This window comes from Tauraco erythrolophus, chromosome 6, assembly GCF_009769465.1.
Source record: "Tauraco erythrolophus isolate bTauEry1 chromosome 6, bTauEry1.pri, whole genome shotgun sequence".
NCBI classification, from domain to species: Eukaryota; Metazoa; Chordata; class Aves; order Musophagiformes; family Musophagidae; genus Tauraco; species Tauraco erythrolophus.
The window spans coordinates 44,629,835-44,646,360 of NC_141470.1; the positions used below are offsets into that span (position 1 = coordinate 44,629,835).

At 36.5% G+C, this 16,526-nt stretch overlaps 1 protein-coding gene across 6 annotated transcripts in view; it reads right to left on the bottom strand.

Annotated features, from left to right (window-relative positions):
* The window catches only part of RALGAPA1 (Ral GTPase activating protein catalytic subunit alpha 1), a 146,741-nt gene that overhangs the window by 40,440 nt on the left and 89,775 nt on the right, over positions 1 to 16,526 (bottom strand). For all 6 annotated transcript variants that reach the window (XM_086613850.1, XM_086613851.1, XM_086613848.1 and 3 more), the window contains 6 exons: positions 15,110 to 15,244; positions 14,163 to 14,346; positions 6,235 to 7,099; positions 4,795 to 4,866; positions 3,736 to 3,859; positions 1,900 to 2,055 (listed from right to left, as the gene is read on the bottom strand). In XM_086613850.1, the coding sequence (XP_086469976.1) occupies positions 1,900 to 2,055; positions 3,736 to 3,859; positions 4,795 to 4,866; positions 6,235 to 7,099; positions 14,163 to 14,346; positions 15,110 to 15,244 (1,536 nt within the window). The remainder of the gene's footprint in view (positions 1 to 1,899; positions 2,056 to 3,735; positions 3,860 to 4,794; positions 4,867 to 6,234; positions 7,100 to 14,162; positions 14,347 to 15,109; positions 15,245 to 16,526) is intronic.

Here is a 16,526-nt window from a genome sequence, read left to right on the forward strand (position 1 = left end):
CTCATGCAGTCTTTACCTGATGAGTAGGAGCACTAAGAGTCTCTCTCACTCTACCTCCTTTACTTAGCCAATCTTCATCAAACATACATGAAATTAACACCTTGGAAACACGTCTCTATTAAATTCAATTGAAATGCGTCAAAAGGTGTTAGGGAAGGGAGGAGAGACATAAAGGCAGGCTCACAAGCCTCCACTTGTGGGGAAACTGGGCTTAGAAAGAAGAGCAAAACCCACACACTGAGGAAGAACAGGAAAGAAACTCAAACAGAAATAAAGCAGCTTGATTAAACAGCTCATCAGCAGCTGCGCTACAAATACAATCCCAATCTTTTGATACACTCTACATAACCATACCAGACCCCAAATATTCCAAAGTACTGATGAGTGAGATTGTGGGTAAAGGAGGAGAGAAATGGGCCTGAGGCAAGCTGGAGTTGTCAAAAAGTCCAGCTGACCCCATTTTCACAAGCTAAATCACAGGAAGCCTGGACCAGCACTGAACCTTGCCTGGCAGGAACAGCTATATGTAGATTTAGGGTGCTCCTGGAAACAGACATGAAATCCTGCCTGTGTATTCTGCTGAAGTCCACAGCATTTGCAAGTTACTTATTATTAATTAATTTTCACTGTGATCCATCTTCCCACTTGTTAACACATTTTAATGTTCTCTTATTCAAACATTATAAATAAACATTGTAAGGATAATTACAAGCTGTGTTTTATAAAACTACATTTCTGTTTAAAACATACAGAAGTCAATCAACTTAGAAAAATATACATATACATGCTTTTCTATACTAGAACAATAGCAACAATAGTTATTTTTGCTATTAAACCACTTTTATAAATCATTTGACAATCTGCTACTCTGGCTCTACTTCAGGAAATAAAGAACAGAAAGGACCCAGCACCACAGGCATACAAGAAAAAACATTTTTTAATAAAAAAAACCCACCAAACAAACCAACCTAAGATGCGACAGTGAGAAGTTAGAACTCATAGTCAGTCTATAATAATAACAATAACAATAATATTTTTTTCTTCAAGTTGAACACAAAGAACAAAAAAGTCATTAATAATTGAAGCTTGCCAGAGGCATGGCTATTTCTCTCTTTACTAACTGTCTACTGTCTAATTTAATTACAAGTATTAAACTCCATGCTGAGGTCAACCAGCTTCAGTTCCTCCAATATTACACTTCAACCAGCGCTCATTAACGTGTCTACTGAATGGATTAGCACATCTGAAGATGTATGTACGCAGGACGGGGGACAGTCTAATGATGGCCAATTGTTCATTTATAATAGGACACATGTTCGAGATTGTAACTTATTATCACTAATGTGGAATTTATTAAATTCTAAAGAAAAAAATACCAATACAGAAAACCATTTTTTTCTTAATATAGCTATGAGAGATCATATCACTGTTGAGCATATGTGCCTGTTCCAAGACAAAACACCTTATATGCAATAAACTGTTGAAATTTTAGTATTTTTAACTTTCCCTTCCAAAAAAAAGTTATGTTAATAGACAGCACGTGACTCTTAAGCGAACAAAAAGTCATCTTAGAAAGTACTCACCCCATATTTATTAAAACATCATTCAGACATAATGCTTTTTCTTCTACACAAACCATTACCTCCCTTCGTTTTTCACTACTATACATGTGATCCTGCCAACGTTTGCAATGACGGCAAAAATCACCAGTATGGCAAAATCAGAAACTGGTAGACAACTATTTATATGGCTTAACCTGCTTCAGTAAAATACCAACTATTAGCAGGTAAAAGTGTCAAGATATTACACAGGTTTTTAGAAAAAGTTACTGGATTTTCTTTTACTCTAATTTCTCTGGATTTATTATCAAAAGAAAATCTGTTATTCAGAAATACCTACCTTTTTTGTTAAAGAGTCATCTGAGTCAGACGGCATTCTTGTTGACACATGGAACATTACTTCTACTGTCGAGGTAGCAAAATATGGAGTGGTCAGCCCAGTGCTTTTGTTTTTTTGCAGTCCTCCCATAAAGCCACAATGGTTTGTGAGATTTACCTAGAAGTAAAGCCCAGGAAGCATTAGGAGAAAAAAAAAAATCATCAGGTGATAAATACATTCCTTACACTTTGAAATGCACTTTCAACTGAATTTTTAAAGATGAAGGCCTTTTTCACAACATTAGTTATGCTTTTCTAAAAGAGCTCAGACTTGCTGACTAGACTGGAAATCAACTGCAGTGCAGTGGCATTCTGTATTCCATGGTCACCACAGATGCTGCTGGGAAGACGAGGTTACAGTAAAGGAAAGGATATGTAAACAAGTATTTACTGTGTTATTCCCTGATCAGTCGACTGTAGTCACTTACATGTGCTTTTTGAATTCTTAAAAATTCTGTGATACTACATCAGCCTTGACTGGAGCTTAGAAGAAAGCCTGCGTGAGAGTCAGACAATTTTAAATTGTCTTATTACCTTCCATATACTTTCATGAGAAATTTTCATTCCGTGAATATGAAAAAAAATCAAGAAAACTAACTGATAATTCATAAATAAGTTTCCAAATCTTAGTTCTATGGGAAATAGTTTGGCATTGAAACCAACAAGCATGCTCAACGTGCTATTTCCCTTTTACAACAGTGCCTAAAGAAAACTGTATCTCAGATGTGAACACATTTAATCTCTGCCCACATGGGATATATTTGCTTTTCTGTTAATAAAAGATCCAGAATTTAATGTTAATAGGTTAAAATATTAGACGCCTTATCATGGAATATTAATCCAAATTACCAACTCTCTGATCTAGCTAATAAAGGCTAAGAGAAACAACCCACTAAAGAAGGATATTTGAAGACATTAATGTGATTTTTTTTTTCTCCTGAAGAATCAGGAATGCGGGAAATAAACATCTATGCTCATGACAGTTAGCAGACTTCTAGCAGTTTTCTTCTGTTCTTGTGCAAAAGCCAGAGCCGTTATCCACACTGCTAATCTAGTAGTGCTCTTATATAACTAAGGAGTAAGAAAAAGAACAAGATGGACACTGCTGTGGACACTCCTGGTGAACACAAGTCACAGAGGAACAGAAAACCTGCAGATTCTTATGTGGCCAACCAGGAGCAGAAGTGATTCCTGTACTTCTGTGCAACAGTGCCAAGTTGAACTTTACAAAGGAATTTAAACCTGTACGTCAGAAAGAAATGATGCAAAAAAGTAAATCCTCATTAACAGTATCAAACTGGTCACTAAAGAATTTCAGGTCCATATAGACGATGGGGTACATCACAGTATTTGTGACTGCTGGAAGAGACACGGAGTGGAGTGTGTGAACAGATACACGCCCGCAGTGGAAGGCATGAAGAAGGGGGCATAACAGAAGCTGCATGTTTGTAGTTTTTGGATTCCCAAATTTGAGCAAATTTCAATGGACTGTAGGCACTTTACTAGCCTACGGGGAAATCAAGATGCCTCCTAATCAGTCCATGAGAGACAAGTACAGGAATGCACACCGAAGAATCATCTCTGCCTGCACAAACTTTCTTACATTGAAAGAGCTTAAAATTAAACAGCTAGTATTGCTAATGAAATAAAAACTAGAATTATTCTCTACATCCTACTTGCAATACAGTGTATTTCAGTAGTTGTGAGTAATGCTAAAGAGCCAAAGACTTAAAATACTTCAAGGGATCTGTAATTTTCTCTGTAAACAAACTTAGGATAAAAACATTTTAATAAATACCTCCCAGCCAAGACCAGCTACAAAATCCTCATAGGCTTGGCTTCCCCCAGTATTAGTAAGAATGGAGTGTTTATCTTCTTGTCCCTCAGCAACATAAAACACTGCGATCTTGTGTGTCTCTCGGCTGTAAAACAGAGAATTGTCACTGCATGACAGTGCCTTTACTAATATGAAATCAAAATATGCAAACAGTACACACAGAGCATGGCTTTTAAAACATCAAAAGAGATAGTGGAAGTAAAGTACAACTATATGGCTTCTTTCTGAATACCTTCTATATTTCCATATTCCCGTTCTGTCTTTTCTAGTCTGATCTTCTCTAGAGCCTAAAGTTTTGCTATACAGGAACGGCATTTACTACCCCTTTCACCACTTCTAAGACGTAGGATGGTACTGGCAGTACCACTTGCTAATGGAATAGCTGGGCTTCTGAAATGAGCAAAACCTGTAACACAGGCATTATCGACACTGTACTGCCCATTAACAACAGTGCCTTGTGAATGCTGTGGCAAATGCAGCGGAAGCAACTGAATTAAGAACCTGTAAGTACTACAGCAATGTCTTCTGTTCACAGCCTGCTGTCAGACATTGGAGCAACTGAAGGTGGTTTCTCACACTTCTAAAACCTCCACTGGATTTTTTTCCACTTCCACAAAAACAATTCAAAGTTTTTAATTCTGTTCTACAACTCCAACTAGAATTCCATGTCTTCAGATACTAACAGCACTGGAAAACAGCTAAATATTAGCCAATGCTTAAAATGTGGAGACTTTGATATAGCAAGGGTTTACAACTATTCCATGTTATGCATACGAATGTTCATAATTTTAAATTATTTTTCAGTTTGTTCTCTCTCATGATACTCTACTCGTAGAGTTTCACTCTACAAATAACATCAATGCAACTTCAATATAACAATAACTACACTACAGTGGAAAACACATGAATAATTTACAAAACTATTTTAAAAATTAGTTCAACTCACATCCATGCAATTAGAGTCATTTAAGTACAAGCACATTTAAAACAACTAAGTAGGCAGCCATTAAAAGAATTTACCATTGTCTTGAGTCCAAATTTCTGAGTTCTCGAAGTAACTTCTCATTTTTCTTCAGGAGATGAAAGCTCCTTCTAAACAGACAAATTTGTAACTCTTATCACATGTTCACTGATGGATACAGAACAGTACCAGAACATTTCCAAGTGCATTCAAGAACAGTCAATAAATGCTTTGGCTTTTTGGTAGTCCCTTCTTATATAAAATATAAAGATATCTTCTAAAAAGATATACAAAAGTAACTTCTTTTACTCCAGGAAATCTTCTGTATCCATTATAGCCCTGAGTACAACCTTTATTTCTTTCCACTTTCTTCTGTCAACCTGTTGGATCTAACTGGGGTCAATCTCTTCTCTACAGAAGAACAGACGAAACTCCCTTAGACACACATGTAAGCTGCACATTTTATTAGGCTGTAACATACACACTCAGTAACAAAAGACACTCCCATAATCTGCTGTTTTAGGGAGTTAGTGCATTAAACACAGAGCTTTAGCTATTCTGAATTGCAGAAGAGAGCAGACCATAGCTGACTAGTCACCCAGCCAGCTGTAACAATTTTTAGAAAAAACGAAACAGTATGTTAGAGCAAGAAAGGCACTTTCCATTTCTTTTAAACTGTGCTTAAGATGTTTACCACAAAACACAGTGGAATGAGTTTAAGAGCAGTACTGTTCAAAACCAGACTGCCTTGAGGAATTAAAGACCCAAATAAGAAGGGTTACAACATCAAAATTTTTTCTGATTCCAGTGATATCTCAGTGACACAGATTACTTTTGTTTTACAGAATATCCATTTCCCTTTGTAGTAAGAAAATATTTCAATGCCTCAATTTCAATTGAGTTTGTCTTTAGGGCTACTCTGAGTCTTGCACAGCGCTGAGAAGATGGTAAGATTACTTTCCACATCTAGAATGTCTTTTCATCATCAGCTTTCTGAACCTGCAGTTAACTCTTGTGGTAGTTGTATAACACTCATCTATCCCATCCCAACTATGAAGAGATCATTTTTCCATCTTACACAAAGTAAATGACAGGTTAAGCTAAACTCCTAAAAAAAGTGATTGCATTTATCACTGAATTCTGACTGTTCAGAGTATGAAAAATGATAGTATTGAGTACAGCCTTTTCAAATCTAAACGACTCTATGATTATTAGAAAAAACATCACTCCTTCAATTTGCCTTTCAACATTGTTCTGAGGAATTAATATAAATAGCAATAAAGGCAACAGGTTCCTCCTTTCTGTCTCTCTAAATGACAGGTTGAAACACGGAAGAAAACTGCCATTTTCCCCTTAGTCGCACATTCCCTCTCCTTTTTTGTTGGCCTGGAGTATTTTCGGCTTAACCAACTCTATGATCAACTATTATTATATGGTAAGAATAGCATGATTCCTTAAAATAAAGCTCTTAAATTGTAAGTCTTATCTTTGCTTTTTACCTTTTATCCCAAGAATTCATTCCCAGTATACTGAGAAGTAATCTGCAGTAGTAAAACGCTGACTGGGGCTTTTGTGAGGTTGGCTCGTCCTGCTCCATAGCCCTCATATTTAAATCACTGAAATGCTTTTCAACAAACTCCCTCTCTTCTGTGTGCTGTTTCAGAATCGCATTTATGACATCGTTCTCCTGCTTCTCTGAAATGCAGACTGGTTGAGGAGCAGGTATGTTGAGTGAGACACCAGTTCTCTGTAAGCATTCAGGGCTTGTAACACCTAAATACTGCAGGAGCTCATCAAGGGCATCTTCTTCATCCCTAATTGTATCCCATGTTGGTACAGTGTCTCTAAATTTCCTTTTTACTTGGAGTGTAATTCCATCCCTTGCAGATACATCCTCCACATGCTCAAAAGATGAAAGAGCATCTTCTGGTTTATCTTGTTGAGATAACGAAAGTGCAAAAGACGTTTGTTGCGAAGATCCACATAAAGATGATGGTCCATACAAAATAGCTGAATCCCACGAGTATTTGCCAGATAGATCACGCACTATAATTCTCACATTCGAATTAGCAGATGCAAGTCCAGCAGACAGTCCTCCTCCAGGCATGTCATCTTCTGCTTGGATTTGTATGCAAGACACCAGGGAAGTATTGTTTAACACAAAGAATTGAAGGTTTGGGTTCTCAAAAAGTTCAGGAGAAAGTTCAGGACTTTCACTGTATGGATTGTCGTTGTTTTCACACACTTGACTGGTTAGCATAGCAGGACCTCCGCTCATAGGATAGTGGCCTAAGTGGTTGACTAGATGTGTTATCACAGTACGAGCAGCAACAGAAATTAATCCTTGTTGCATGTGAGTTTTCACTGTGAGAGAAAGAATGCGGGTTTTAAAAGAAGAGTTCAGAAAACAACACATATTTACATATTTCTTTGGGCGTCCTCTTCCCCATGCGTTAGGATACAGGCAACTCAGTAATGGAAAATATGTATTTTGATGAACATTCATATACAGAAATAGCATGAAAAATCTTAAGATAGTTAAAGAAGCATCTTCATTATTTTACAGCCTACCATACCTCCTTACCATACATAGCTTTGTAATCAGAATGGCTCTTCTAAAATACAGTTTCTTAATCTAGCGAAAATAAATCATAAATTGCTGATGAAGTAGAGCTCATAACGGTGCTCTAAGAAGTTCATTTCCAACTGCATTGGATTTTTATATTCATACACATCATTACATTGTGAAAAACAACAGTACATAGATGCACAAAATCTCTAATCCATCTTAATTTCCCCAGGGAGCATACAGCTGCAGGTTAGGTTGAGAATAATACTGGATGATTTTTCAAGTACCATATCAAAGACCAGGCTATCTATACTGAACACAATCTAACAGTAGCAAAATGTCAAAAAGTAAATCCTGTGCCCCAACTGCATTTTAAGAAGCTTCAGTCTGGAAAAACTTAGAGAAAAAGAAGTTAATTGTGCCTATCTTAAATGAAATTCATCCTGTGAGACGCATCGGTATTTCCATATGGTTTTGCCACCTCTTTGTTGCATACCTTCTGTGGAGAAACCTTTTGGCTGCTGCAGCATCCTGTGAAAGGTAACTTTCCCAGTGTAACGAGCTACAGGTGTTTCTTAGTTAGCCTGCATAGGGAAAGAACTTTCACAGGATGCTGCAGCAGCCAAAAGGTTTCTCCACATACCTTCCACTTGCACACAACGTTATCTAAATTCACAAAAGGAAGCTCTTAATGTTTATACCACATCCTGCTAACTGAGTACTTTATTGGCATTGGATTCTTCTATCAGATCCACTCCACATTACTCATGAAGTGCAGAGCTGGTCAAAGTGACTCTGTCAGGCAGACAACACTCAACTGGCTCAGAGTATCCACTGACAAACCCCCACACAACAGTATTACACTGTAGAAGGTCACAGGTAGAAGAGAAAACAGGATCAATATGGTAAAGCACATATTTCTGCAGCCTCTCTCTTGTAACAGGACCTGGATGCCCTGAATTTGGGATGTGCAAGGGGAAGATAAATCAAGACTTCTTCCTCAGGATTACATCGTATATTTTAAAATAGATTAAACATTGAAAACTGCTGCAAACACTTCTCATCTTCTTTCTCACCAAAAATCTATCAAACTAGAATTTGCTGAACCATGTTACTTTTTCACTCAGTATTTACCGAGAAAATAAAACCTCTTGGATGTGTGTATGGTATAATTAACCCATCTCCCTTTATATTGTGTAGTTACACACAATAAAAACTAAGGTTTAATAAATTTCTTTTTGCAGTTTAAGGTGTCTTAATTGGTTTAACTGGAAAAATAAAGGCAGATTTGTAACACATATTGAGGGTCATGACAGATCTTTAGTTTCTGATGCATTCTGCATCTGCAAAAATAAACACTATATATTTGCTTTTTTTTTTTTCTCCACAAGGTTTGGGTAAAGCATGTAAAAGACTTTTGGGATTCTGGCTCTTCTCTACCTTTAGGGAGCACTAGATCTGAGCTGCAAAAAGGGAAATGTTTAATCCAGTTAACAGTTTGAAAAATCAACTAGTTGGCAAAATCAACTTAATTTTTACACTATTCCAAAACTCAGATAAACTCAAATATTTTAATGAATTAAGGCCTTGAAAATGAATAGAAACAAATTATAAAGTTATTATCTATAACTTTCTTGAGGTATAAATTTACAAACACAAAAACATTCAGTGAAGCTGAATTAAATCTCCAGATAGTGATAGCATACAAAGAAATTAAGGTATAGTGCCATCTGCTGAAATCTAGGAAGGAACTGTAAGTAAGTTTATACAAGACAAAGAGAAAATAAGTTGGATACTTGAAGAATAATTTATCAGTGCAGTATTAACCAGCACCTGAACAATGCAGAGGCTGGGTCATCATTGTCAGGACATTTATGCCAAGTGTTTAGCACTTGGCACTGCACAGGTAAGTAAGGTAATATTCTTCTCAGGTTCCTAGGAAAAAACACGTGAGCTTCCCAGCTACCCGAAGTCTCACACTGTGTAGGTTAAACGTCTTCAGTGAACTTCTGCTAAAAAACCTGAAGAAATGAGAGGGACTTGTTAGCATATAAGTAATTACTCTTCTTGTGGCAAACTCTAAAGATCTCAAACCTGACCACACCTGTATTGTGCCTGTGTGCAAGAATTTACTCCCTTAGGAGACTAAGGGACATGCGGAAGAGAAAGGTGATAAGACAACAAAAAGATTGGAACGTCAAATTTGAATTTGGAAGGTCCATTCCCAGTCCTACCACAGTCTTTCTCTGAAAATTTTACTCCTGAATTAAAACATAAAAGAATTGGGATATAGATCTGTCATTGCCTCTTTTATAAAATGAGAACAGTACTTCTCATTGAGTCTTCTCTCAGAATACAGTATTATTGATCTAAGAATGACACTTAAATCACAAGCATTAAGAAAAGCACACTGAAAAGTAAACTGTAAAATGTAACCTGTTATGTTGAAATAAAACGAAGCGGTCTTGAATAATTTTTGCCACACAGCAAATCATATTTTGGTGATGGTTTCCCTTAGCAAAACCACCCCAAACTCAGTAATGCTTTTTGAAAATATGAGAATTTAAAACTAAATTCACAAGGTAAAGGATACATATTAGTAATTTGTTCTTGGAAGCACACCTCCTCAATGGGGAACAACTAGACATTCAATACATTGGAACTCTTGAAATAAGTATCTAAACCATGCTCTTTGCTTCTGGAGGGCAGATCAAAATATGCAATAACGCAAGCCGTCACAGCTTTACCACAAATTCTACAAACTAAGCCATACCATTACACCTTAAAGCAGTCTAGCTGGCTGCTTTACCAACCTATCTTCCTGAGTGAAAACATGTCTGCTCTCTTTCCAATGGTACAGTCTTTCACTTGGGCAATCTAACTTATCCGTGTACATGTTCACTTTGAAATTTGCTAGGAGTGTGTGATATTGGCTATTTTTCTCAGTTCCTGAAATTACTTCTTTTGTGGAAAGGCTGAAGGTCCATTACTATTAATTTCTACCAGTGGCATGAAAGGAGGATTCCTGAATTTCCTTAAGATGTGTTGTTAACGCTTTAACTTTGGCTGAACAGCTTGTAAACAACTACAGTTATGCAGTAGAAGGAAAAAGTAATGACTGAGGGTGGAATTTAACTCTCCTTGCTCTTTTAGCTATCTAAAGAATAATGCACCTGTACAGACTGATTCATCTCAGTTAGAAGCCCAAATTGGAGAAATGAGATGAATCACTATCTGGAAACTCAACTCTTTCTTCATTACATTTAGAGGGAGCCTAAGAGAGTTCAGTTTAGCTTAGCTACCTGTATTTTACATTAGCTTAAGGAAGTCTCACTCCTTTCTAATTTTTAAGCTTCAGGCGTAGAGAGATGTGGTTACAGAGAATCCATCTCTAGAATATCCCTCACAAAACACAAACTGTGCTAATCTGGATGCACCACGTATAAACTGTTTTTTAAAAAGTGTACTTTTTGTCTCCTTTCAGTAAAAAGGCAAACAGCAAAGCATTAAAAGAAATGTACTTTATATTTCTAAGTTTTAAATAAAAGCTAAGACTAAACATCCAATTGGGGAAACTTTTTATTCATTAATTGAAATGTATTAGGAAAAGTGATCGATCTGTGCAAAAGAGTTTAAAATATGTTTGAAGAAATATGACAAACAGCAGAAACCCCATGAAATCAATAACTGATGGACCACTGTATCTATGCAATGCCACTGCTACCTTCCAATCACAACTATCTCTAACAGATTTATGAACAGGTTTCAAAATGTTTTTGCCTATAATTGCAAAATAATTCCCATAAAATATTATTTCCTTACAATTAGACTCTATTCAATAGTCTGATTTTGCTATTAACGTTAGAAGATGTATAGCACTTTTTGTTTAATGCTACATATTTTCACGTAACCAGCTTCCCTGTCAATATAAGGGTCACAAACCCCTCAATTTTACTTTTCCCTTAAGTTTTTACATCATTTAATATAAACAACAAAAAAGCTTTTAAGGAGAGGTTCCATTTTAATTCTCCCTCATATAAGTTCATGGTCCTGTAATGACAGGCAGAAGATCAGAAGCAGGTAAACAGACCATGGCATAACACAGTCCTAGTTAGCTTTCGCACATCTAAACTGTACAGTGAATGGCTATAACGCTATACTATTCTTGGAGAAAGCACACCTCTGTCAGTGCAACACTGAATCCAGGCTAGTTAGATACGGTTAATTAGCACAGGCAGCACTTTTATGCCTGTATTGTATCTAGGGGAAGCTGATGTCGATACCAGCTAGCAGATCAGTTCATCAACCTCCACATAGACAAGCTCTGCAACTCCTTAGATGTATGAAAGCACCACAGACTTGCCATCTGCAAGTTCTGATGACACAAGAAAAGCTTCCTACTGATGTCTTTATTGCCAGCTTCTATAAGTTCATTCTGGTTTAAATCTAACACTTTAATACACTTAACACTTAATTTTAAAATTATTTTTTATGTATCTTATACTGCAATCTACCACTTTACCTGAAACCTACAGAAGGAAGGACAAAGACAATTTCACAGATAATTCTAGTTATAGCACATTCCTTGTGAGAGATACCACTTGGAAAGTTACCAAAACAGATAGAGGAACGGTCTTCGTTTCTCCCCACATCACCTGTTTCCAGAGGATTTACCAAATCTTTGCCCTGACGTTTACTGCAGGGCTTGCTCCAGCCTCTCGATAGGTCCTGTCCCCACTACACAGCTGTGTCACTAAAAGTCCCATATTTTCATGGTCTCATACCACACCATACTGTGGCTAAGTGCCCACAAAACTTGTGATGGATCTGACTTTGAATAATGGTATGTCAATCACATCTATCGAACTGATCAAAAGCACACTGTCTTAAGAATTTAGGTGTTTCAGTACTTTCAGCTTTGCTTGTGACCTAAGGAAGGAATCTAGCAATCCCCACCCTGCCTTTGTAGAATTTCCCTGATTTCCTTAGAACTGCTGTCCTGCCCATTTCCATGCCTTCAAAAAAGATACCATGACAGCACTCTTGCTCTACTAAAAAAGAAGTTGACCCATTGGCATACTGCTCTGCTGCTAGCTTGCACTAATGTACCCCCTGTCTTGATCAAGTCCCAGGCTGGTTGTTATCCACTAACTTTACTTCTCTCATTCCTCCAACAATGCCAGGGAGAACAGATGCTGTGTGATTGCTTGAGCACTGCCAATTTTGTTCTCTGCCTGGCAATGTGAACTAGAAGTGCTAAGGTTGCAAGACCAGGGTTGCATTATAATGCTGTAGTTTGCCAATTAATTCATTAATTCATGATCTGACTTACAATTCCAGAGCCCTGAAACTTTAAAAACATATGGGGCTTCCTTAATTTATCTGGAGAGATAAAAGAAATATCTGAAATTACTTTTATTTAGAAATTTAACAAGAAATCATAAAAGAACAGATCACACATGGAAATGCAAAATGAAGATATTGATGCTATGGCTTTGTGCAACTACATTCATTTAAAGAGAAATCTATTCAGGGTTGTCTTTTCAGATTGTCAGATTAAACAAGCCACATAGCATTTGCTGCTAACCTATAATTACAGATTATTACAGAATACAAAAGATGCCAGGCATAAAAAACTACTTTAATTCACTACACCGTAATAGAACATGCAGTGGAAGTTAATTTTGGCAAATGCTTTAAATATTAGCTTTACATAATATGTATAGGTGAGACTGTAATTAGGACAGAATGAATCCTTCGAAGCCTCTTTCATTCTGACCCAGCAGATGATTACTTTTTACTAATAAGACCACAGTCATTTGACAAAAAGCCAACTATAGTACCTTGCTTCATTCTTCAGTAAATTTAATAATTACAGCTCCTCCTGCCAATAGTTCTCAAATCAGACTTGTTCAATCCAATACTGAGCTTATTAGGGGACAGCTCTATGTTTAGAATTCTTCGGCCAAAAAAGTACTTGAGGACGATGAAGCATGCCTTAGACAAGGGCACAATGATTAGCCATTTTCTCTACATAAAAAACAGCACGTAGTCACTACAGACCACAAAATCACCTGCTGTTAGCACACAGCTGCTACAAAGAGCTTCTGCATTTATCTGGTTCTTAATACCTTTAAGGAAGCCTAAATGGAACAACTTAATATGGAGGGAGAATAGCACTACACAGAGTTTCTGCTATCAGTATTAACCTCATCTTTTTCAATTTTCTTCCCAATGTAGCCATTTGATATTTACTAGACACACTGCATAATCTATGCTACTTGTCGGTAGCTTAGTTTCTTGAGTCTTTATTTTTATTTTCAAGTTCTGAAGAAAATGTTAATTCCCAGGTCTCTTCAGGTTCTAAGCAGATAAAATTTCTCTCTTTTTAGATAACTCTGTGGTTTTAAACAGTGTAAACAGATCAACAACAAATTATGATAGGTTAAAAAAAATTCAGAGAGAGCTTTAAATATTGCAAGCTCAGGTAGGAAAAACATCCAAAATATTATTAGAAAAAGAAGCGAAATTAAGAAAAGAAAAAAAACAAATTAATTTACTGAAAGTAAAATGAAAAGCAACATTTAGCCATGTTGCAGTGCTTAACACTTTTTGCTGACACACAGAGCACAGAGAATCCATACCAAATTGATCTTCATGTCATTCGGAAGATTTCAGAAGTTATTTCAGATAATCAAACAGTAATTGCTCAAAATTATGTTAGCTCATTCCATACTAATGGTCCTTACCTAGCATCTAGGTATAATTTAAAACTTACGCTTTAGAGAAACACTTCAATACTGGGAAACAAGATAAAAATCTTTTGGAAAGAAAATGTATTTAGATAAGTTGACAAACCTTCGGTGACTGGCTGAAGTTTAGAAGATCGCTCCGAGTCTGGAGAATGCAGTGGTTCTGGTTCTTTCAAGCTTTCTAAATGCATAAAAGGATCGTAATCCACACATGCCAAATCAGAAAGGCTTAGAGGAAAATATTTGGGGTTGCTAAAACATTGAGACCCATAGACACATCCATGCAGAACCTAGAACAAAACCAGAATTTCATTACGTTAACTACTGAAATTTCTGCTTGAAAGTTTTACAAGAAATGAAGTTTATTTTTATTTATATTTTTGATTTGAATTGTTATAACTAGGTAGGCAGGATAAAACATCAGAAAATTTTAGATGCTTAATGTTTACAGAAACAAATCCTGGTCTGCAAAAAAAAGTTGTTAAAACAGCATCTAGACTGAATTTAACAATAAAGAAACAAGAAACAAAACTTGGAACAAATCACTAAGCTACCTTTATTTTTAAATCCCCTATCTTCTTTAATTACATATGCTAGGTCTAAGCTGCTGGAGGTTTTAATCCCCTTCCCTTGGAAAAAAAAAAAAAACAAAACACAACCAACCCCTATCTTTGTTCTGTGTCCCTAAAGACGGTAATTATAACTTAGCACTTCTTACTTTGCTTATTGCTAAATAAAATCATTTGGTATATTAAAGGTACATCCTTCTGTCTTAAATGTACAGCAGGTCTTCTACAACACAAGCATTGGCTATCAACATGACATACAAAAATGAACTTGGTTAAACATCACAGTATGTAAAACAAAATCAACAATTCCAAACATACAAAGATCAAGCAGTTACAGTAAAATACACAAGAACTAAGACAGCACTCCGCATTTCAGCAGTAGAATGGAGGTCAGCTTACAGAAAACTTCTGTCTTCATTTCCATGAAAACTGACACTACCTCCATACATAGAAATTCTCATTTGGCGAGTAAAGAAACATGTACCTTATATATACAATTAAGAACGGATCTTTCAGTCTTATCATTTTCTGCTCCTGTAGTGTGAAGCGGCTGCAGCAAGGTCTTTAACGGCAAGGCCATTATCCAATCCAATAAGCACAGAAGTAAAGAAACCACCAACTGGAACAAACACTTTCAATTACAAATCAATTAAACCAGCACCTGCTACTTCACATTTATCACTGTATTTTACTTCTCCGTTTTACTTTTCTCAGTTCCGTAGAGTCGACCTTCTGCAGTAATGGCAGGTCATGCTTGTTTAAAAGCCACTGTATCCTCAAAATCTACGGCATCAGTAAAAACTTTTGCTACTGAGATATTTAACAAAGACCATCCCTACAACAGTTTCTCATCGTGGTAAGCCTGTGAGCAGATACTGTGCTTAAGAGGATATCCCTGATTTTTCAAAAATTCATTTGTAGGGTGCTGCTTTTAAAATGACAGATTACACAGGTAAAAATCAAGGCTGATGCACCATTCTGCACATAAATCTCACTGTAAAGTGAATCAAAGATTACACAAAACTGAACTACTTCAGCTTCATTTAGTGCTTTATTTTTATTTAAATAACACAGAATTCCCTTCACAATATGTCAATAATGCTACGCAGCATCAGGTACCATCTGAAAGAAATCCAACTGCTTTCTGTATTGTCGGCTACTCAGTCAGCAAAAGAACCAACTCCCTCTAGGGGATGTTGTTAAAGACTGTAGAACAGAATTAGATTAAGACACACATACACACCAAACCATTAATAACTTACTGGCTTCAAAAAATTATTTTTTATTTTTAAAACTTAGTTGTGGAAGAGGAAACAATTCAGATAAATAGCTGCAAGATTCTCTAAAATATTTCTTAAGTTAAGCAAAAGTCTTTCAAATAAAATCTACTTAACTAATTTACTAATAAATGACATATAAACATCACACTCATTTCACATAACACATTACAACTTTGTGTCTCAGAGGCACCATATAATAAACCTAATGATGAAGGGCTCTAAGTATTTTTATATTAAACCATTTTTTAAGCAACTTATTAGGCCTATGTTTGTCAAAACAGGTAAGCCAATTTTTAATATGATATTTGATGTACAATGATCAGCATTAGTTTATGGGGAAAATTTTCAGTTATGGGAAGCATCTTCATATGGAAAGGTGGCTAGCTTGGCATACTGCTATAGTCTGTAACAGCCACCCCCTCCTTGCAAGCAGAGAGGAGAGGCGAAACAGAATTCTGGAGGCCAAAATGAGCAACAGAGGAACACCAGCCCCTGTGGGAATGGGTGGCCCAGAATGACAGAGCTGCCAGCGACAAAGTGCACTGAAGGGCCCAGGTTTAAATGACCACTGTGACCCACAGTCCAAGAGCAAAGCCAAATAATTCAGAGGAGATACAGCCT